This window comes from Macaca fascicularis, chromosome 16, assembly GCF_037993035.2.
Source record: "Macaca fascicularis isolate 582-1 chromosome 16, T2T-MFA8v1.1".
Classification (NCBI taxonomy): Eukaryota; Metazoa; Chordata; class Mammalia; order Primates; family Cercopithecidae; genus Macaca; species Macaca fascicularis.
Genome location: NC_088390.1, coordinates 41,889,438 through 41,911,272, shown reverse-complemented (window position 1 = coordinate 41,911,272; position 21,835 = coordinate 41,889,438). Strand labels below are relative to the sequence as shown.

Below are 21,835 nucleotides of genomic sequence, written 5' to 3'. Positions count from 1 at the left end.
TTGAAATAAGTACCTGAAGTTACGCAGCAGAGAGGGCCCTCTGAGTTCTTGACTGACATACATTCTCTTTTACTAGCAAGCGCTTCCAAATACAGTAAATAGAATATGGAGAAAGAACACTCTTTTAAACTGCCCTACATTAAAAAATGTCTTTAAGCCCATATAAATCCATGCACAACTCTAACTTCCAAAAAATGTAAACTAAATTATTCCCAATGATATATTCCACCTGTGAACCACCAATCACAGAGAACAAACTGTTATGTTCTAACTCTACAACGTAGCTAAACAAAGGAAAAGAACAAAAAGTCCACGAGAAAGAAGAAGGCATATTGCACATTTTTCAAAACATTTTAAATAGAAGCTAATTTTAGAAATGCTGTCTGATTTTTTTAAATGTACACTAAGTTCCAAACAGAGAAAAAACAACTATTAAAAAAACATTAGGCTGGGGACAGAGGCTCACGCCTGTAATCCCAGCACTTTGAGAGGCCAAGGTGGGTGGATCACCTGAGGTCAGGAATTCAAGACCAGCCTGGCCAATACGGTGAAACCCCATCTCTACTAAAAATACAAAATTAGCCAGGTGTGGTGGCGCACGCCTGTAATCCCAGCTACTCGGGAGGATGAGGCAGGAGAATCACTTGAGCCTGGGAGGCAGAGGTTGCGGTGAGCTGAGATCGTGCCATTGCACTCCAGCCTGGGCAACAAGAATGAAATTCTGTCACAAAAAAAATAAAAATAAATAAAAATTAATGGGAACGATCCCATTATCATTTTCTTTAAATCTATGATAGGAAAGATTTGACTGGATATTCAATAATAAGAAAATGTTTTGTCCATTTTTAAAGACATGATATTGTGGTTATGTTTAAAAAGAAGATCTTATCTTGACAAATATAAGGACAAAACTATTTAATATATGATGCTTAGGATTTGCTTTAAAATTATCCAGCAGGAGAGAGGGTTGGAGGTCAGAAAATATGTATAAGGATTATAAACAAGAGTGGTTACGTGTCGGTAACTGTTAAAACTGCAAGATGAACATTTATGAATTTATTATACTAGTCCTTTTTCTTGAATATGTTTAAAATTTTCCATTAAAAAAAATAAATCAGGCCGGGAGTGGTGGCTCGTGTCTGTAACCCCCGCACTTTGCGAGGCCGAGGTGGGTGGATCACTTGAAGTTAAGAGTTCGAAATTAGCCTGACCAACGTGGTAAAACCCTGTCTCTACTAAAAATACAAAAATAAGCTGAGCATGGTGACGGTCACCTGTAATCCCAGCTACTTGGGAGACTGAGGCAGGAGAATCACTTGAACCTGGAAGGCAGAGGTTGCAGTGAGCCAATATCGTGCCACTGCACTCCAGCCTCGGTGACACAGTGAGACTCCGTATCAAAAGAAAAAAAAAAAAATCAAATGGTGTAAGACCTATTAAATGAAACAAAAGTAGAAACTCCTACAGTCTCCACTACTGCTGACTCATAAGCATAATTTCTACAAAGATAAAACAGGTAAAGCTGCCAGTTACTGATACTACAATGATATGCCCAACCTTTGTCAGCCTCAGAAGGTAAAACAGTGAGGTTTCACCAGGTTTTCTTCTACCCATCTGTCAAGGATGCACCAAGTCCCGCTAACAGAAAGCTCAGCACATGGTTTGAATTTCCCTGGATGACACACACTAGTATACAGAATGCTAAAAACATGAACATTCCTAGTCATTGCCAACACTTCCCTACACTCCTTCCTTGTGAACAAAGGTTACTTATTTGCAATTCAGACTCTGTTCTTGAGGCCTTGGGAAAAGTTACCTTCACAAAGCTGTTCACGGCCATGATGGCCATGTCTGGCTGACTCTTGGCATAGTTCATCAAGTAGAGATACACAAGCTTCTTTAGTTCCAGATTGTCAGTCTGCATACAGTTCACTACGTCTGGAAAGAGAGAACTGAGAAGAGAGGGCAAAAGAGAAAAGGAAAGTAAGCAGGTGTTGGTGCCAACCTGTTGGACAGAATATGAATAGCCTTAACTAACAGAGTGATTGATGCAAGAACAAATGTCCCCACAGTGGTAACTGTCACAGAAATGAATTACTCAAGAAACTGGCTGGGCACGGGGGCTCACACTTATAATCTCAGCACTTTGGGAGGCCAAGGCAGGTGGATCACCTGAGGTCGGGAGTTTGAGACCAGCCTGACCAACATGGAGAAACCCCATCTCTACTAAAAATACAAAAAATTAGCCAGGCATGATGCTGCATGCCTGTAATCCCAGCTACTCAGGAAGCTGAGACAGGAGAATCGCTTGAACCTGGAAGGCAGAGGTTGTAGTGAGCTGAGATCGCGCCATTGCACGCCATCCTGGGCAACAAGAGTGAGACTCCTGCATCTCAAAAAAAAAAAAAAAAAAAAAAAAAAAAAAACAAAAACAGAAAAGAAAAGAAAAGAAACTATAGGCCAGGCATGGTGGCTCACGTCTGTAATCTCAGCACTTTGGGAGGCTGTAAGGATCACTTGAGACCAGGTGTTCAAGGCCAGCCTGGACAACATGGCGAGATCCTGTCTCCACAAATTTTTTTTTAAAAAATCTGGGTATGGTGGTGCACACCTGCAGTCTTAGCTACTCAGGAGGCTGAAGCAGGTAGATCACTTGAGCCCAGAAGGTCGAGACGGCAGTGCGCCATGATCACATAACTGCACTCCAGCCTGGATGACAGAGTGAGACCTTGTCCCTAGCCAAAAAAAAATAGGAAAAAAATTGTAGTGCTGTTCTCAACAAGGTCTCTATATAGTTTTAGAATAAGTTTTTTATTATGAAAAATGTTAATCTCAGTGCTGGGATTACATGCATAAGCCACTGTGCCCAGCTTCATCTATAATATTTTAATGTATATCTTAAGAATCCTTTTTTTTTTCTTTTTGAGACAGAGTCTCACTCTGTCACATAGGCTGGAGTACAGTGGCACGATCTTTGCTTGCTTCAACCTCCGCCTCCCAGGTTCAAGCAATTCTAATGCATCAGCCTCCTGAGTAGCTGAGATTACAGGTGTGCGCCACCACGCCCAGCTAATTTTTATATTTTTAGTAGAGAGCGGTTTTCACCACGTTAGCCAGGCTAGTCCCAAACTCCTGACCTCAGGTGATCCATCCACCTCGGCCTCCCAAAGTGCTGTGATTACAGATGTGAGCCACCATGCCCAGCCAAGTGTCTTTTTTTTTTTTTTCCACTACCTTTATCACATCCAAAACAAAAACAAAAACAAAAACAAAAAAGCCAGGCCCAGTGGCTCACATCTTTAATCCAAGCACTTTGGGAGGCCGTGGTGGTAGGACTGCTTGAGCCTAGGAGTGTGAGATCAGCCTGGGCAACACAGTGAGACCTTGTCTGTATAAATAATTTTAAAAATTAGCCAGGCATGGTGGTGTGCGCCTGTGGTCCCAGCTACTCAGGAAGCTGAAGTGGGAGGATCACTTGAGCCTGGGATGCAGAGGCTGCAGTGAGCCATGATCATGCCACTGCACTCCAGCCTGAGGAACAGAGCAAGACCCCATCTCAAAAAATAAATAAATAAATAAATAATAACAATAATTATTTTAAAATATTTATTTTATGTACAAAAAGGTAACATGGTTTCTCTCATTGGGTGGGTGCCTTAGATAATCCATTTATGGAAGATCACTTAGTCCAACTTAATGAAATCTATATCCTTCACGTACTGATGGAAACACTGGTGGCATATAACGAGGCTGAATTTCCAGATCAGACTGTGCCCAGTTTCAGCAGACACGACAACAGCAAGAACCCTGGCTGACTTTTCGTGGGTGGCTCTAGTAGAGCTGCTGATGAATCATCTTGCTTTCAGGAGTGCAAGAGGGCAAAAGGAATAATAATTCTTCATATCAATCTAGTACTGTTTCAAAGTACTTCAGTTACACTTTTTAATGTTCATATTCTTCCATTCTTGACCAGTGGGAACTTAGCTCCTGAATCCTTGTGGTATGACCTGGTATTTTCCATACTTTCCTTTATGACAAGATGCTCCATCCAGGCTCATTTTGTACATTTCTAATCCCAGACCTAGAATCAGTCATCCTCCAAGATGTCCTGATTCTCTTTTAGTGAAATTATTTTTTTTTAACATTACATATTCAGACAAAAGAATATTTGAGAGTAATCAAATATAAAAGGAGTTTACACCTTTCCCAAGTTCTAGTTATTTCATGATTTACCATTCTCCTACAAGCCACAGGAAATAAATTTAAAGGAGCACCATTAGCTTGGAAGGGTTGAGCTTGTCAGATTCTAAAGTGTAAGCTGTATCTTTAAAATATAGGATAAATATAACTTTACGGGAAGTTAGCAATTAATCTTCCCCACAATGCTTTATCAAAGTACCTTATAATTTTTTAATACTGCTAAACATCTTGCTACTAGCACAGAAGAAAGGAAAAACAAATGTAGGTATATTTCCACAAGGAAAGTAAGGGGAAAAAAGGGAATGGAATAGCTGGTCACATGGTATACATCCTATACACACAAAAGGGTACAGAAGTAGAAATCATTCACAGAAAGGAAGCTGGACTCAGGTCAAAGAATCCACCATATCTCCACTGAACCAGTAACTCCTGTCCTAAAAAGCAAACTATTTGTTTCACTTGTATGCATGGTACCCACCGTAGTTTCATGCACATGTAGATAATTTAGTAAATACTAAGAACCACTCTCCAAAAATGTGTTTTCTATTTCCTAGACTAGCTCATGCACAAAACAACCATAACCAGTAAATAAATGTGAAACATTAACCAATAACAAATTTAAGATCCTAAATAGTTTAATTCTAGCAATCTATACAAGGTCAAGAAGACTTAATAGCCAAAGATCAAGCAAGAAGCAAAACGTGTTAAGTGCCAACCTGTAAACTGGAAACCTGAACTTTCCAATATGGTGACCACTAGTCACATGAGGCTACTAAACACAATGTGGCGAGTGTGAACTGAGATGTGATGTCAATGTAAAACACACATTGGATTTTGAACACTTAGTATGAAAAACAAAATGTAAAATATCTCATTAATAATTTTTAAGTTGATTACATGCTGAAAGGATATTTTAGATATACTAGGTCAAATAAAATGTATTACTAAAATTAATTCATCTGTTTCTTTTCACTTTTTCAAAATGGCTATTAGAAAATTTAAAATTACATATGTGGTTCACATTGTATTTCTGCTGGACAGTGCTGCACTTGAGGTTACTTGCAGGGAAGGCTGAAATATCACGATCTACAAATAGCTAATCTCCATTTTATTTCTTTGCACTATCTTTCTAGGCACAGCTCATATTTCATCTCCAAGAAGGGTTCTTCAACTATTCCTGTTAACCTGGATCTCTCTTTGGTAGAACTCATATTGCCTTTAAAATATATACTTTGGTGCCTAATTATATAAATACGTTTTATTTTTCCCTAATTTTTTAAGTTTTGGGTCTCATCAACTAGACAGTAAGTGTCATGAAGGCAAACAGACATCCACTAACCTTTCTTTTGAATAATGATAAGTGGTATAGTGCTAGGTACATAATAAAATCATCAGCAATAGCAGGCATACAAAAAAAAAAAAAAATCAAGAGTTTTAACTTTTCTGCAGGATACAGAAATAAGCTTGGCAAAACCACAGCAGCCCCTGTACAGAGTTATGACAATTTTTCAGGAGTTTGAGACCAGCCTGACCAACATGGAGAAACCCCATCTCTACTAAAAATACAAAATTAGCCAGGCGTGGTAGTGCATGCCTGTAATCTCAGCTACTCGGGAGGCAGAGGCAAGATAATGGCTTGAGGCCGGGTGCGGTGGCTCAAGCCTGTAATCCCAGCACTTTGGGAGGCCGAGACGGGCGGATCACGAGTTCAGGAGATCGAGACCATCCTGGCTAACACGGTGAAACCCCGTCTCTACTAAAATACAAAAAAAATTAGCCGGGCGAGGTGGCGGGTGCCTGTACTCCCAGCTACTCGGGAGGCTGAGGCAGGAGAATGGCGTGAACCTGGGAGGCGGGGCTTGCAGTGAGCTGAGATCCGGCCACTGCACTCCAGCCTGGGCAACAGAGCTAGACTCCGTCTCAAAAAAAAAAAAAAAGATAATGGCTTGAACCTGGGAGGCGGAGGTTGCAGTGAGCCAAGATCACGCCATTGTACTGCAGCCTGGGCAACAAGAATGAAACTCCATCCCCCGCAAAAAAAAGAGTTATGACAATTTTTACCATTTGTTTGTACTGATGCTTTCAATCCAGATTTATTCTTTGGCAAAAACAGCCCTTCAGTGACTAGACAGATCACTGATAGGCAACTACCACCTGTGGGCTAAATCTAGCCCAGTGCTGGATTTTTGTACAATCCATGAGCTAAAAGTGGTTTTTATAGATGAACTAAGTGTTCATCTATATGAATCTTGGCCGGGTATGGTGGCTCATGCCTGTAATCCTAACACTTTGGGTGGCCAAGGCAGGTGGATCACTTGGCGTCAGCCAGGAGTGATGGTAGGCACCTATACAGTACCAGCTACTCAGGAGGCTGAGGCAGGAGAATCCCTTGAACCCAGGAGGAAAGGCTGCAGTGGGCCGAGATTGCGCCGCTGCACTCCAGCCTGAGCGATGGAGCAAGACTCCATCTCAAAACAATAAATAAATAAAACAAATCCGATGATGAAAAATACTATGAATCCTAATTAAGCAAAATGTTATCATCCCCCAAAAAGAATCCCACTTAATAGTAGACCTGTGGTACAAAACATTATACTTAACTATTATTTTACTTTGAATATCCTCAATAAAAAATTTGTGGAAATTTATCATCTCTCTTGTTACGTTAAGTACCTACCTAACAAACTCAATTTTGCTTCTTTGCCTGCTAAGCAAAGAGTACTTTCTATGCCAGCCTGATGTACTTACTATTTTGTCCTTTACAAAAAAGTCTGCCAACTCCTTAGATAGATGGTCACAGGACAGCAATTTAAAAACCAAATGTGCTTTATGTGCTAACAAACAAAAGAAAAATAGCAAAAATTCACCTCAGAAGAGCAGCACCTGGATCAAGAGAAGATACAGAGTCATTTCCTAGGCTGCCATTTCTGTCTGGGCTCCCTGTCTGGCTAGGGAAGCAGCCCTTACCTTTTCGGTCTCAGGATCCCCTTATACTCTTAAAAATTCCTGAGATCCCAAAGAGTTTTTGTTCGTGTGAGTTATATACCTATTGATATTTTACCATGTCAGGAATTAAAACTGAGAAATTTTTTAAAAATTAATCCATTAAAATAAGAATAAACCCATTTCATAACATTTTCAAGGTAAAATGTACTGTTTTTAAATTAATGAGATGGTAACACTGCTTTTTTTTTTGCAACTCTCTTTAATATCTACTTTAAACAAAAATGGCTTTCTCATATGTTCCTGCATTCAACCTTTTGTAGAATGTTGTTTTGAAATATAAGAAAATCCAACTTCATACATGTATAAAACTTGGAAAAGGAAATAATATTTTAATAGCTTTTTCATATAACTAGATATTCCTTACTTTCTCTTTTTTTTGTTGTTATAACTAGAAATTCTTGATGTTACACTGAAGCTAGACAAGCCGGGCACAGCGGCTCACACCTGTAATCCCAGCACTTTTGTGAGGCCAAAGCAGGTAGATCATGTGAGGTCAGGAGTTCGAGACCAGCCTGGCCAACATGGTGAAACCCCGTCTCTACTAAAAATACAAAAATAAAGCCAGGTGGCAGTGGTGTACGCCTGTAATCCCAGCTACTGGGGAGGCTGAGGCAGGAGAATCACTTGAGCCTGGGAGGCAAAGGTTGCAGTGAGCCAAGATCACGTCACTGCACTCCAGTCTGGGTGACAGAGTAACACCCTGTCTCAAAAATAAATAAATAAATAAATAAATAAATAAAACTAGACAAATGGTGGTTTTCCTCTTTCTGAGTCCACACACTGTAGTTTCTTAAAAGTTAGTTGCAATATAGAATCTGAAACCATATCAATAAATTTTTTGTACTTGATTGTATTAAAATCCATTCATTTACATTCTATTTTGTTTTTTTGTTTTTTTCGAGACAGAGTCTTACTCTGCTGCCCAGGCTGGAGTGCAGTGGCGCAGTCCCGGCTCACTGCAACCTCCGCCTCCTGTGTTCAAGCGATTCTACTGCCTCAGCCTCTAGAGTAGCTGGGATTACACGCACGTGCCACCATGCCCGGCTTTTCTGTATTTTTTTAGTACAGACAGAATTTCATCATGTTGGCCAGTCTGGTCTCAAATTCCTGACCTCAAGTGATCCACCTGCCTTGGCCTCCCAAAGTAATGGGATTACAACCGTGAGCCACCGCACCTGGCCTACACTGTATTTTGAATAGATCTTTTATCTGTGCATGATTTTGTGATATACATAGGCTCTGGTCATTTGGAAAAATATTGGTTCACTGAGCTATGCTGACACATTTCATTATAAAACAGCAAATAATCACAATCATTAATTTCACCACCAATCTCCTCAGAAAAGTCTTTAAGCATTAGGAAGCTGTCAAGCTTATGATGGGAGATACAGGTTTTCCAAAATTCTAATTTTTACTTTAAAACCTGAAATGTATCTATTGTCAATTTTTTTCCCTTGAAGTAACAGGTTCACTTTGTTCATTTTTGATAAAATATCTTCCAAATACCAAAGTCTGATTAAATATAGTTTGTCTCTCAATCATTCTTTCACATAAAAATGGTGTTTGCAATTCAAGCAACCCCACAAGGGCTTTTTTTCAAGTCGACCATCACACTGCTATGCAGCAGAAGAGCTTTATGGGTAATTCCTATTTCATCAAACAGAGTATTAAAAAGGTTCAAGTTTTAATAAAACAAATTTTTACTGCTCATGAAGGACATTCCTAAGTGAAACTGCTCTTTTTTAGCACACGGTGGTAAGGAATACGATGACTACCATTATGGTTGGTACCACTGCCTTGATTCATGCTGAGGCACCAGCAGTTTTACCCACCACTGCTTTGCACCATCACTGTAAACATCAAAATAGTGAAAAAGGCAAGTAACATCTAAGAATTATTATGAAAACACCTTTGACCTCATGGACCCCCTGAAAGGGTCCTAGGATAATCCTCAGGGGCCTGCATATAATCCTTACTTATTTCCAAATGGTCTTAATTACAGAAATAAGAAATAAGACTACATGGATTTGGTTAACATTGATTTTCATCTTGAATTCAGCAATTGAATGTACAGTTGTAAAGCTGAGGGCAGTGGCTTGAGCCAATTAAAGATCATGTGAACTTATGCTTCTCAGTATATTTTTATCATCTTCTAAAACTATCTCAGCCAAAACATTTGCAACTGTGCCAGCTCTCAGGAGGTGTTATGCTAGATGTGAATGCAAAAAAATCAAACTCGTTTCACTGTTCTAACACAAATACACACACACACCCCAAAACAAAAAAAAAACCCACTTAAGTAGAGCATTAATACAAAAGCGACTGTACTTCCTGATGATGTTTTTAGTAGGACAAACCCATTCTTAGAGGTTCCATGACTATGATAGTTTTAAAGGAAAAGTAGTAAAGGCCATAAGATGGGGTATGGACCTCTAAAGTGATAAATAGTGATGACTCTTACCTAACATCCTTCCCCACAGTCATAGCAGCAATCACTTTCTTCACAGCCTCCTTTCTCTTTTCTTTTTTTTCATTGTTGAGCTCAGCTTTTAGTTCAAATATTTCTCCTGCAAGAGATGAGAACAAACTGGTGAGGTCCCAGGACCACAGATTTAGAGCAGAATACTGCACTATATAATAACCAATACCGGGATAGCAGAGCAGCAACTGAAATAAGATTTTAAAATTATAGAATACGTAAAATTCAAAGCCCTAGACTATTACCTGACTCACTGATAAGGAAGTCATCAGTAAGTTTTAAAAACCTTTTAAATTATGCCCAGAGAGGAAGATGCAATCCAGATCTTTAAGAACCACAGGAGTGGGAAAAAGTAAATCTCATTATATCTAGCTACAGTGGGGAGATAACAGTATATGAAGGATGATCTTACATCAGAATGTTAAAGTCTGGAGAAGAACATAAATGTAGGTAGGGAGCAGGCATGTATTATCTCATTTACCCACGCTCGGTTTTACAGATTAAGAAATGAGGCTCAAAGTTCACAGAGTGAGTGACAAACTTGGGCTAGCACTGTGTCTCCTGACTCTTGAATTCAAAGCTTCTCAACCCTGGCCACACACTCTTATTACCTAAGAAATACTAAATATAACAAAGTACAGGCTCCACTCTGGGCCAAATAAATCATAATGTCAAGGAGAACTCATATTTATACCTTTAAGAACTCCACCAAGTGACTCTAATGCACACCCAATGTTGAGAATCACTATTTTAATCAGTACTTGAATAAATTAGTGGGCTTTAAGGCCCTTCCTATTCAATCAAACAAGAATAATCTTGAAACCAAGAATGGTATACAATGGAGTCAATTCCAAACGTGCAATCTTGAATGACTGCTTAGGCTCCGCACTGTAAAATGTCAGGGACTGTAACCACTATTTTAAGGCCTGGTCTCCAGGCTCACCTATCTTCAAGATGCTGGACCCAAAATAAAAAAGAAAGTAACAACCCTAATATTGTTTAAAAGAAATGGAAAAAAACCACTAAGCCCATGAAAAAGAGGTTGACTACTCACACCTCAACTTTCCATCTACATCCTCCAGCTCATCTACCATGCCTCAAAGACTTTCCTCCACCTTCAAGACTGTTCCTGTCGTTCCTTTCCACCAGATCTCATTCACCAGCACAGAAACAGTGGGGACAGTCTCCGCTTTCGGAGGTTGCTACTGCCACCTCAGTGGCCCCGGAACGGGGGGCGTCCAGGGGTCCTTCGCCCTCGGCCATGGCCCCCGCAACGGGGCTTCGCTGCCACCAGTGTCTGAGCTGGACTGTGCGGGCGCCAGGCTCCTCCGAAAGGCGCACGAGACAGCCTTCTTCCTCTGGTTCCGCAATGGCCTCCTGGCATCGGGCATCGGGCATCGGGGTTATCTCCTTCATGCAGAGTGACATGGATGGCGAAGCAGCATATGGCTTCTTCCTGCTGGGCCGCCTGTGTGTGGTGTGGGGGCAGCGTCTCACACGCGGTGGGCCTGGCGGCGCTGCGGGGACACAGGCAGCTGACGCTAGGGGGCGCAGCTGCAGGCGCCGTGTTCGCCGCCAGCCTGCTCTAGGTGTGCGCCGTGGGCTTCTATATGCGGTAGCTGGAGCTGGACGTGGAGCTGGTGCCCGAGGACGACGGGGCGGTCTCCGCGAAAGGCCCTGATGAGGCGGGCCGACTGCCACCAGAGTGAGCGACATGGCCGCGGGCCCTGGCAGGCTCTGGATGACGGCGCCTGAGGACTGCGACATTAAAACCTGACCTCCCCTCCTCCACAAAAAAAAAAAAAAAAAAAAAAAGAAAAGAAATAGTGGGGACAGAACACTACGTGATTTGCCGGAAACCCTTATGTGGAAAGGAAGAAATTAGTAAGACACATAAGTAGAACACTCTTTCGTTTCAATACTCATGGCCAATAAGGCAAAAAAAATTGTTCCAAAATTTCTATTTAATCAACTGCTACAAAAGTAGCATAGCAAGAAAAGCTGGGCCCTTTAAAGAGTCATTCTTCATAGGACCCTTCACCACGTCCCATCCTGCCAAATCCAGCTCTTAGTTCCTCTCATTCACTTCCGGGAACAGTAAAGGACAAACGGCAGGGTTTCAGAAAGTCTGAATTGTGAACAGCAGCAGGTGTTGTAGAATCAAAGCAGGATGTAACAGAAATTATTCCAATTCCAAAAGCATAAATTTAAAGAATATGTTTCAGTGGCAGTTCTGGTGGGTGTTGCAGGAAGCACAGGGAACACAATCTATCAATTTTTTTTTAAGTATGATGTTTATCAGCAGTGATTCAATCTGCAGTCTCAAACTTTTACAAATGCCTGAATTAAAAAAAGGTCACCAGGACCCTTTTCAAGAGTAGGTTTGAAGACTTAGGAGAGTTTTAAAATTGTAACTATTTAATTGTAATTATATCCCTTTATAGAATTATAGACATTTGGTTCATCAAAGCATACAAAATGCTAACAGAAGAAATAAACATATTTCCAAAAGAAAATCAGAAAAAGCTGAGAATGAATGACAAGTGGCTAATGGTTTTTGTGAGGTGTAAGTAATAAAAATAAGGAGGAAAAAGTTGGGCAGGACCAAAGACGGGTACTAAAAGAGGGAAAGTCATATATTCTACAACTTTATTAAATTCCTATCTTTTCTCCCTCCTCCTCCCCCCAATCAAACCTACCAAGCACTGTTAGCAGCTAGCAGTAGTTCTCAATCATGGCTACACATTAAAACAATCTGAGGAGCTTTCTTTTTAATTTTTGTTTTCTTTTGAGACAGGGTCTCTCTCTGTTGCCCAGGCCAGGGTACAGTGGCACAGTCACAGTTCACTGCAGCCTCAACCTCCTGAGCTCAAATGATCCTCCCATCTCAGCCTCCCAAAGAGCTGGGACTACAGGTGTGCACCACCATACAGGGCTAATTTTTTAATTTTTTTCATAGAGATAGGGTCTTACCATGTTGCCCAGGCTGGTCTCAAACTCCTGCACTCAAACAATCCTCCTGTCTTGGCCTCCCAACATACTGGGATTACAGGCATAAGCCACCATGCCTGGCCACGTGAAGAAGCTTTAAAATCCCCACACCCAGACCATATCCAGGACAAATGAAATCAGGCTGAGGTTGAGACCCAGGCATCAATATTATTTCAAAGTTCCCTGCCTGAGCAATTCTAATGTGTTGCCAAGATTGAAAGCTATAGACAACAAGCTGATGTAATTAAGCAACTCACTGCAACAAGAGAAAAAGAAGAATGGTAGTTGGTGTCATGTCTGGAATATTTTGGTAAATATAAGGACTCCTGAATACAAAAGCACAGAATTCTGATCCTAAGCAACAAATAAAGCAAGCTAAGCTACAGGCACAATAAGCTGAGATGGGCTAAAATGTTTGTCTTTGATGGGAAGACCCTCCACATTTCTAGAAATGATCTATTTTATTTAGGAACAATTTTACAAAAGATGAAAGGTTGGACTTCCCCCAGAAGAATCCTTTGTTCCTAGACCCAAACACATACATAAAAACAAGCATTATATTACTGATAACAAAGATGATGAGACTAATAAGTTCAAAGCCCCTCAAGTAATTCAGTCTATGACCTAAAAATCATAGATGGCTCTAGAGATTTCCTGTTTTAAATACACATCTAGATGAAGAACAAGGTAGATGTATATGGACGGATATGAAAATAACCCACTTCTATTTATTGTTTTGCAAGATTGCTTTTTCATTAAAGATAAAAAATTTTTAAATCATATGTATTAATATATACACTTACATGCATGGAAAAAGACTTGAGGATATATACCAAGTTCCCTTGGGAACGGGAACAGGAAGGGAGAACTTTCATTTTTACCTTTTACATACATGTCTGTATTGCTTTAATTGTATTCTTTGTTATAAAATGTTTATTTCCAAGTAAAAATTATTTAATAAAAGAGAAAAAGTATGCTGCTTCTTTTGTCCTCCTCACACTTAACCAATCTTCAATGGATCATTATTGATCTCAAACAGAAAAGAGGAGTCTCTTTCACTAAACAGAACCTTCAAGTCAAAATAATGTGCATCACAGCCCTATCTTTTAAAATCTACTCTTTAATAACTTGCTTGAATACATTTATCTATAGAAGTAGTAGATGTCCAATGAGATTGTCAACATGTAGTATGTCTGAAGGAAGAGGTCAGGAACATTCTGCTTGGGGCAGTCTTACACTACAACTTTTGAAAATTTTCAAAGATTTGATTGTATTCTCATACTTACCTTTTTTATTGGTTGTGAAATACTTGGAGTCAGTCATGACTTTGGATCTTTAATGTGCACCTATAGCAAGAGAAAAGAATTCCTTCATTCAGGTTACAGATATCCAACAAGACATCCAATTAATTTTACAAACATCCAATTAATTTTAGGAACACTTATATTTAAGAATTTCTAAAAATGAGTATCATCTTCCTTTATCACCACCGTTGATGGTTCAAGGGATGCAGAGAAAACTAAGAATGTAACTCCTCAAGTTGCTAATAGGGGCAAAAATCTAAAGGCCAAATGTAATCGGGTAAAAATATGTACCTATTATGGCTTTGTGATTTTATCCACAGTAAATCCTCAAAGCTTTCAAGAGCTAAAGCTGGACCTTTTTATAAATATATCTGCAATTACTTTCCATTCAGGAAAATCTGGTAAATTCCTTGCCTCAAGCTGGAATCACTCCAAAGCATATATTCTGAAGCAGTGTAAGGTCAAAAGAAAAAACAGGCCGGGCGCGGTGGCTCAAGCCTGAAATCCCAGCACTTTGGGAGGCCGAGACGGGCGGATCACAAGGTCAGGAGATCGATCGAGACCATCCTGGCGAACCCGGTGAAACCCCGTCTCTACTAAACAATACAAAAAAAAAAAACAAGCCGGGCGAGGTGGCGGGTGCCTGTAGTCCCAGCTACTCGGGAGGCTGAGGCAGGAGAATGGCGTGAACCCGGGAGGCGGAGCTTGCAGTGAGCTGAGATCTGGCCACTGCACTCCAGCCTGGGTGACAGAGCAAGACCCCGTCTCAAAAAAAAAAAAAGAAAAAGAAAAAACAATTTTGCCGACCTACTACATGAAACTTTCAATAAAAAGAATCTCTTTCCGAAAAAAAAAATTCAAAATTAGTAGGACAATATTCTTTCACAACAAACATCTAGAGAGGCAACCATGACCTACACATGGAATTTTTTTTTTTAAGTTTTAGTTTTGTAGGTATGTAGTAGGTGCATATATTTGTGGGGTACATGAGATATTTTGGTAACAGACAGACAATGCATAATAATTACATTAGGGTAAATAGGGTATCCAATACCTCAAGCATTTATCCTTTCTTTGTATTATAAACAATTCAAGTATACCTTCTTAGTTATTTTTAAATGTACAGTAAATTATTGTTGACTGTAGTCACCCTTATCTGCTATCAAATACTAGATCTTATTCATTGTACCTAACTATATTTTTGGATTTAAACAAAAAAATGTGGCTTTCTTACTTCCAACAATCTAGATTTAGTCCAAGAGTATTCTCAAATAATGTCAGTTTATAGTTACAAACAAGGCAAAAGACTAAGATATCTGTTCAGACACGAGACTGAAACTGGTGTTGAAACAAAAGAACGTGGATCTCAACCTCAACCTTAACTCTTCCATTCCAATTTCCAGAATAAATAATCCAGATGACAAATGGCCCCAACTAACAAAAACGGCAGTCTGGCCACATTTTTACTAAATAATAAGACCACGTTTTCTGATTTGAGAAACTATAAGACTTTGTCCAATGTACCTGACTTCTTTAAATACATTAAAATTTGGGGCTGGGCACAGTAGCTCAGGCCTGTAATCCCAGCACTTTGGGAGGCCGAGGCGGGCGGATCACTTGAGGTCAGGAATTCAAGACCAGCCTGGCCAACATGGTGAAACCCTGTCTCTGCTAAAAATACAAAAATTAGTCGGGTGTGGTGGCACACAGCTGTAATCCCAGCTACTTGGGAGGCTGAGACAGGAGAATCGCTTGGACCTGGGAGACGGAGGTTGCAGTGAGCAGAGATCATGCCACTGCACTCCAGCCTGGGCAACAGAGCAAAACTCCATCTCAAATAAATAAACAAATAGAAATTTAGGCCAGGTGCAGTGGCTCATGCTATAATCCCAACACTTTGGGAAGCCAAGATAGGTGAATTGCTTGGGCGCACGAGTTTGCAACCAAGCTGGGCAACATGATAAAACCCCATCTCTACTAAAAATACAAGAATTAGTCAGGCATGGTGGCATGTACCTGTTAGTCCCAGCTACTTGGGAGGCTGAGGCGGGTGGATCACTTGAGCCTAGGAGGTCAAGGCTACGGGGAGCTATGATCTCACCACTGCACTCCAGCCTCCATGATAGAGTGAGACCCTGTCTCAAGGGGAAAAAATATATAAATATATATATATTTTAATAATATTCCTTCTATACTCAAAAATGAATATATTTTTTCCTTATCACCATCACTAATAATACTTATTACCAACTTCAGGACAAGACATGCTGGCACCTGCTCATTATTATCAGGTCAATATGACATAATATATTTGGCAAACAATAGTAAATATGTATCTAGGAGAAAAGACCTAAGCAGCAAACAAATCAATGTAATTAAAGGAAAGAAAAAAGAGCCAGATAAACATAAAATAATGAAAAACTTCTGGTTCAAATCTGATCTCAAAAATGTGCTACTTGTACAGTTTAATGGAAATTAGACTCATCTGCTATCTTTCCAACCAGCTAATTACTATTTATAGTCTTGATCCCAATAGCTCTTTAGATTGTACCAGAAATTCACAGAATGATCTTGTTAAAAGAAGTGAGCTAGGACTCACAAATATCACTACAGAATATAGAAATTTCTCCTTTAATACTTGTTATAATTAAAAATTATACTGAGGCTTGCCTTATGCAATGTTTTTACAATGCCTTTCTAGCAAAAATTCAAAGAATGTTATAATCATTTAATCCATTCATAATGTAAACTAAATGTGAAGTGGGCAAATGAAGAAAGGAATTTTTCACATAAAAGACCTGGAATAAATCTGAAGTTATCTATGAATTTATATATACAAACAGAAAAACCAATAAACAGAAATGATTACTTGAGCCTCAAAGAAGGACTATAGCTCAAATCCATTACAATCTGTCTAGGATGTTTACTATGCTATGCTATGTCCTTTAAAACTTGTTTAAGATTTTAAAACAAAACCTCCTTAGAATTCGTCACCCAATTTCTTTGAAAAGGGTCTTATACACACACGCATTAAATTTTTTTTGGCCAGGCGCGATGGCTCATGCCTGTAATCCCAAAACTTTGGGAGGACGAGGTGTGCAGATAGTTTGAGCTCAGGAGTTCGAGACCAGCCCGGGGAACATGGCGAAACCCCATCTCTAATAAAAATACAAAAATTAGCCGGGCATGGTGGCACATGCCTGTAGTCCCAGCTGGGACTCACTGCAACATCCGCCTTCTGGGCTCAAGTGATCCTCCCACCTCAGCCTCCCGAGTAGCTGAGACTTTATGTTGGGATCACCGTGCCCAACCCATTAAAATCTTTTTTTTTTTTTTTTGTGAGACAAAGTCTCACTGTGGCCCAGGCTCCAGTGCAGTGGTTCGATCTCAGCCTCCAGTGAAGTGGTTCGATCTGGGCTCACTGCAACCTCTGCCTCCCAGGTTCAAGCGATTCTTCTGCCTCAGCCTTCAGAGTAGCGGGGACTACAGGCACCCACTACCATGCCCGGCTAATTTTTGTATTTTAGTAGAGAGGGGGTTTTCCTTGTTAGCCAGGCTCATCTGGAACTCCTGACATCAAGTGATCCATCAACCTCGGCCTCCCAAAGTGCTCGGATTACAGGCATGAGTAAATTCTTTACAGGAATTTTCACTACATTCTATTAAACAATAAATTAACCTAAGTCTTAAGTCATGCCTTTAACAGCTCACATATTTCATTATCTGTAACAATTTCAATGTCAAGGAATATATTACTGTCCTGTTCACTGTGAGCATTAAGTGTTTTCATCTTAACTAGAAAATAATGCACCCACCCACAAAATTTCAGGGAAGAGAGGAGGGTCAAGTATCTTTAGACGCCCATAACATAGATTCTAAATTAAGAGTCCCTGCTGCTCTAAAGAGAAGGGATATCACTGTAGTAAGCAACACTATTGTAAACAATATTCCCTATCCATATTGGCAGAGAAACATGGTGCCAAGCTGGTTCTTGCCTTAAGCCAAAAGAAACTCCAAGAAAAATGAAAATAGTCTAAATAAAAACAAATAGAAGACATGATTGTTGCACAACACTGTCAGTGTACTAAATTCCACTGAACTGTATGCCTTAAGCTGGTTCATTTTATGGTACGTGAATTTCACCTCAAAAAAAAAATCACATATATATGATTAAGTGTATCTCTCATATAGTGAGTTCTTACCTCATATAATGAGAGACACATTTAATCACATGCTAGATATGGACATAGCCAGAGTCTCCAAAATACAGGATGGCAAAAACTGACATCTTCATTAGAAGTAACAGAAAAAGTAAACAAAATAGAGCTCAAGAAAAAAAAAAACAAAAAAACTCAAATATTTGCTGAAGTGCCTCAAAAATCAAGCTGCTCCTTTGGGGGAGAAAATGTTCCTTCAGAAGAGCCAGAGAAATAAGCAAAGCCATGACGGAATTTGAACTCACACTACCTTTCTACCAGATCAAACCAGACAAGTCACGGCTGTTCTGAGGATTTATGATATGGCCTAAGGCCATTGTTAAACAACAAAGCTGCCAGAGTCAAAGCACATAATCACTCTTACTTGCCCTGACCAGAGTGTGATGTCACTGCATTTCGGAGTAGGCCTCCCTGCACAGGATTACATATCCAGATTTAACATAACCTAGTTTCTATGAAATATAGGTTGTCAAAGTCCCTCCTCTCCTATACCTCCCTCCAGTTCCCTAAAAGAGAAATTGAGCAGCAAAATAAGATTAATACCTTGGGTAGAATAAGGTCAAAAAAAATTAATAGGATCTTAATTCAAATGGCTCTCTGGGAAGCCAAATTAGTTCGTAAAGTCCCTAAACCCTTCTTTTCACAAAGTTGGACTTTACAAAGCTCAGTGCTCACAGTAAAAAACAGAACAAAGTTAACCAAATTATAAAGCAGAAATGTCATTCCAGTAATCTTTTATTGTAAGGGTGAGAGGTGCCAAATTCATTTCTAATCAAATATTCAGTAATAATGCAAAGACAATAGCATCATCAGGTATTATTTTTCTCATAAGAAATTACGACACAAAAGCTAAAATCACCTGTGATTTCTACTTAGACTACAAAGTAGCTTCTTAATATTATATAGAAGCAAAGGAGTTCAAAAGCCTCCCAAAGTGCTGGGATTACAGGCGTGAGCCACCGCGCCCGGCCTACATCTAATTCTTAACCAAAATAACATTAAACTCTGGAAAACTTAAGCCTGGAAGGAAAGAAAGGACAAGAGAAAGGAGAAGGTGCCCTATTTAATATATTCCTTGCTCAGCTTGGTTCAAACCTGTGCCTAAAAAGTTAGTACTTCAAAATATGGATCTTTTAAGGACGGAAAGAATGAAAGAACTGGACTTGAGTTTCTTCATACACAGTCAGAATATTAGATTTATATTGATTTTACCACCCAGCTTTTAGTGAGGATGCTTGCATTATACATCACCCTTTCTGCTTCCTTGAAAGTTTCAACGGTTAAGATACCTGCAAACAGTTCTCACCTTACCAGCACGCTTAGTCATCACTGGAATGTGTTACACGTTTTCTTATAGAGCTGCACCTCCTTCATCTGCTACTTTCTATTATTACTTTGTAAGTGTACCCTGAGGCTAAGCAATTCAAGTATACAAGGAAGGTAATTAATAATTTAAATTGATTCTCATTGAGACCACCTTCTTTCTTAGTCATTCTGCCTTTGTAAGTTTAATGCATTTTCTTTTAAACCACAATGGTTACGATAAGTCTTTGGCGGTTTTCAAAACATTTTTTCTTTTCAAAAGTCAAGTTTGGCTGGGCGCTCTGGCTCACGCCTGTAATCACAGCACTTTGGGAGGCCGAATAGGGAGGATCGCTTGAGCCCAGGGGTTCTAGACTAGACTGGGCAACACAGTAAGACCCTGTCACTGAAAATATAAAAATAAAATAAAATAAAAGTCAAACGTTTAATGAAGCATCCGCGTGAGTTCAATGAAAGCCTGTCCCCCCACCCCACCCCTCCAACAGAAGACTGCTCTTGAAAATAAGCAGCATTAACAAATTATTTGGATTCAAATGATAAGGAAATAACAGTAAGTTCCAGTTTCTTTACTTTCAGCTTAATCTACAGCCTTTCCCAAGCCAGACCATTCCCGCAGAGCCCAGAAAAAGAAGAAGAAAAAAAAAAAAAGGTGGGTTAAGATTTACCCCCATTTGCTTCCCCCTCTCTTACATCGGGTCAATTCTGGAGGTTACTCTTCCTCCAAGAGTCAGGAATGCCTCTTCTTTCCCCAGGTGGTCAAGATTCTAGCGATATGCTCCTCCATTACGGAGCAGGGAAGAGGTTGTCTCTTACCCTCAAGTTACTGGACAGACGACGTTCGCCCATCAATGAGCAAACGGGTTTTTCCCTTTCGCTTTTGCTGGACACGTCTCAGACTCTTAGTGACTCTTAGTGAACGACGCCGAGCGGGGAAGAAAGACGGTTCCCCCCACGGCCTCCAGGCTCTATCAGCCACACCCCTGGCCTCTGGTCCTCCTAAACCCCCAATTCCGAAGTACATCTTACCCTCATGCCCCCAACTACTTGCTGCCACACCCGAGGATTCCCTCACCGCACCACAGTCATCATGGTGGAGACCCTTTCTCCAACCTTTTTCCTCTCACTGGTCACACCCGACGGTTCCCTGTATCCTCAACGGTCACGCTCTTAGGATATCCTCGCTTCCGCCGGTCCTCGACCCAGCCTGGGGTTCCCCTTCTTTTCGTCCCCCACCCCGTCAATTAGGGACACACCCCAAAGGCAGCCTCCCTGAACTCACCGGAGGCGGAGGCGAAGTCGAGGGCGGGGGTGGCGGCGGGAGCCGGAGAGCACAGCCCGGGTGGTGGTGTAATGGTTTCCTGCCCGTCACGATTCTTTTCTAGGTCTAAGCCACTGCGCAAAACCCACTTTGCCAGGGACAAAGATGGTGGGCAGGAAACTCTGACGTCAGAGAACGTCGCCGCGTGACGTCATCGGGGTGCGCGGGAGACCTAGCAAGGCGGTAATCTCTGCCGCCTTCCAGCCCCAAACATTTCCCATGGTCCCAGCAAAGCTGGCCCATCTGGGCCTCAGAGGATGTTAAGTGGCTACTCCAAAGGAATATATTTAAAAAGCTGACAATGGATTTGTTACCTCGCACAGAAATTCTCTGAAAAACGTAAACACAGAGATGATGAAATATCCTGTTCCTTTGTGAAAAACAAAACCCCTCAGCTCATTTTCCTTCCAGGCTCAAGAGCGGACAATGGTGATATAACCCAGGCCTATATACGGGCAGTGGGGCTAGAGGATAGTGGTGCAGGTAAAAGAGGTTGAGGAGGCATTGGATGTGAGTTTGAATCCCTACCCTGAATGTGACTGGGAAAGTTAATGTCTCCTCAATCTTCTTATCTGTGAAATGAAGACAATGATAGTATCTCTCTCGGGCATGTGAAGCGTAAACCAGATAAATTAGGTCAAGTGCCTAGTATATAATAGGTGTGCTTACACAAAAGTAAGTTTCTTTCGGAAACTAAGACCTAGATTCCAGGACCTGGAACTGGAGAACAAGATTGATGAGGTTAAATGAACTAGCTGTCCCTAAGGTTAATTTCAGGGTGTAAGGAAGGATGGAGAGCAAAGTGATTATTTATTTTTCTCACATTTTGCCCATGAACTCTGTGAGTCAGAAAGTGTTTAAGTATTTTAAAACTTCATTCTTAAAAAAGTGATCAGAAGTACATTAAAATTTTGTATAACATACTCATGTATTATTATTTCCTCTGTTATTAAAATAGAGGAATAGGGGAAATTGGAAAGCCAGGTATAAAGAGAGA

General features: G+C 40.4%; 1 protein-coding gene across 6 annotated transcripts in view; it reads right to left on the bottom strand.

Annotated features, from left to right (window-relative positions):
• Window positions 1–20,906, bottom strand: part of AP2B1 (adaptor related protein complex 2 subunit beta 1) — a 139,664-nt gene extending 118,758 nt beyond the window's left edge. For 2 of the 6 annotated variants that reach the window (XM_074019019.1, XM_074019021.1), the window contains exons 1-4: window positions 20,547–20,906; window positions 13,963–14,022; window positions 9,668–9,773; window positions 1,817–1,952 (exon numbers count right to left, since the gene is read on the bottom strand). In XM_074019019.1, the coding sequence (XP_073875120.1) occupies window positions 1,817–1,952; window positions 9,668–9,773; window positions 13,963–13,999 (279 nt within the window). In that variant the 5' untranslated portion in view covers window positions 14,000–14,022; window positions 20,547–20,906. The remainder of the gene's footprint in view (window positions 1–1,816; window positions 1,953–9,667; window positions 9,774–13,962; window positions 14,023–20,546) is intronic. The other 4 variants (XM_074019020.1, XM_074019022.1, XM_005583467.5 and 1 more) reach the window with 2 other exon arrangements.
• Window positions 20,907–21,835: the final 929 nt, after the last annotated feature.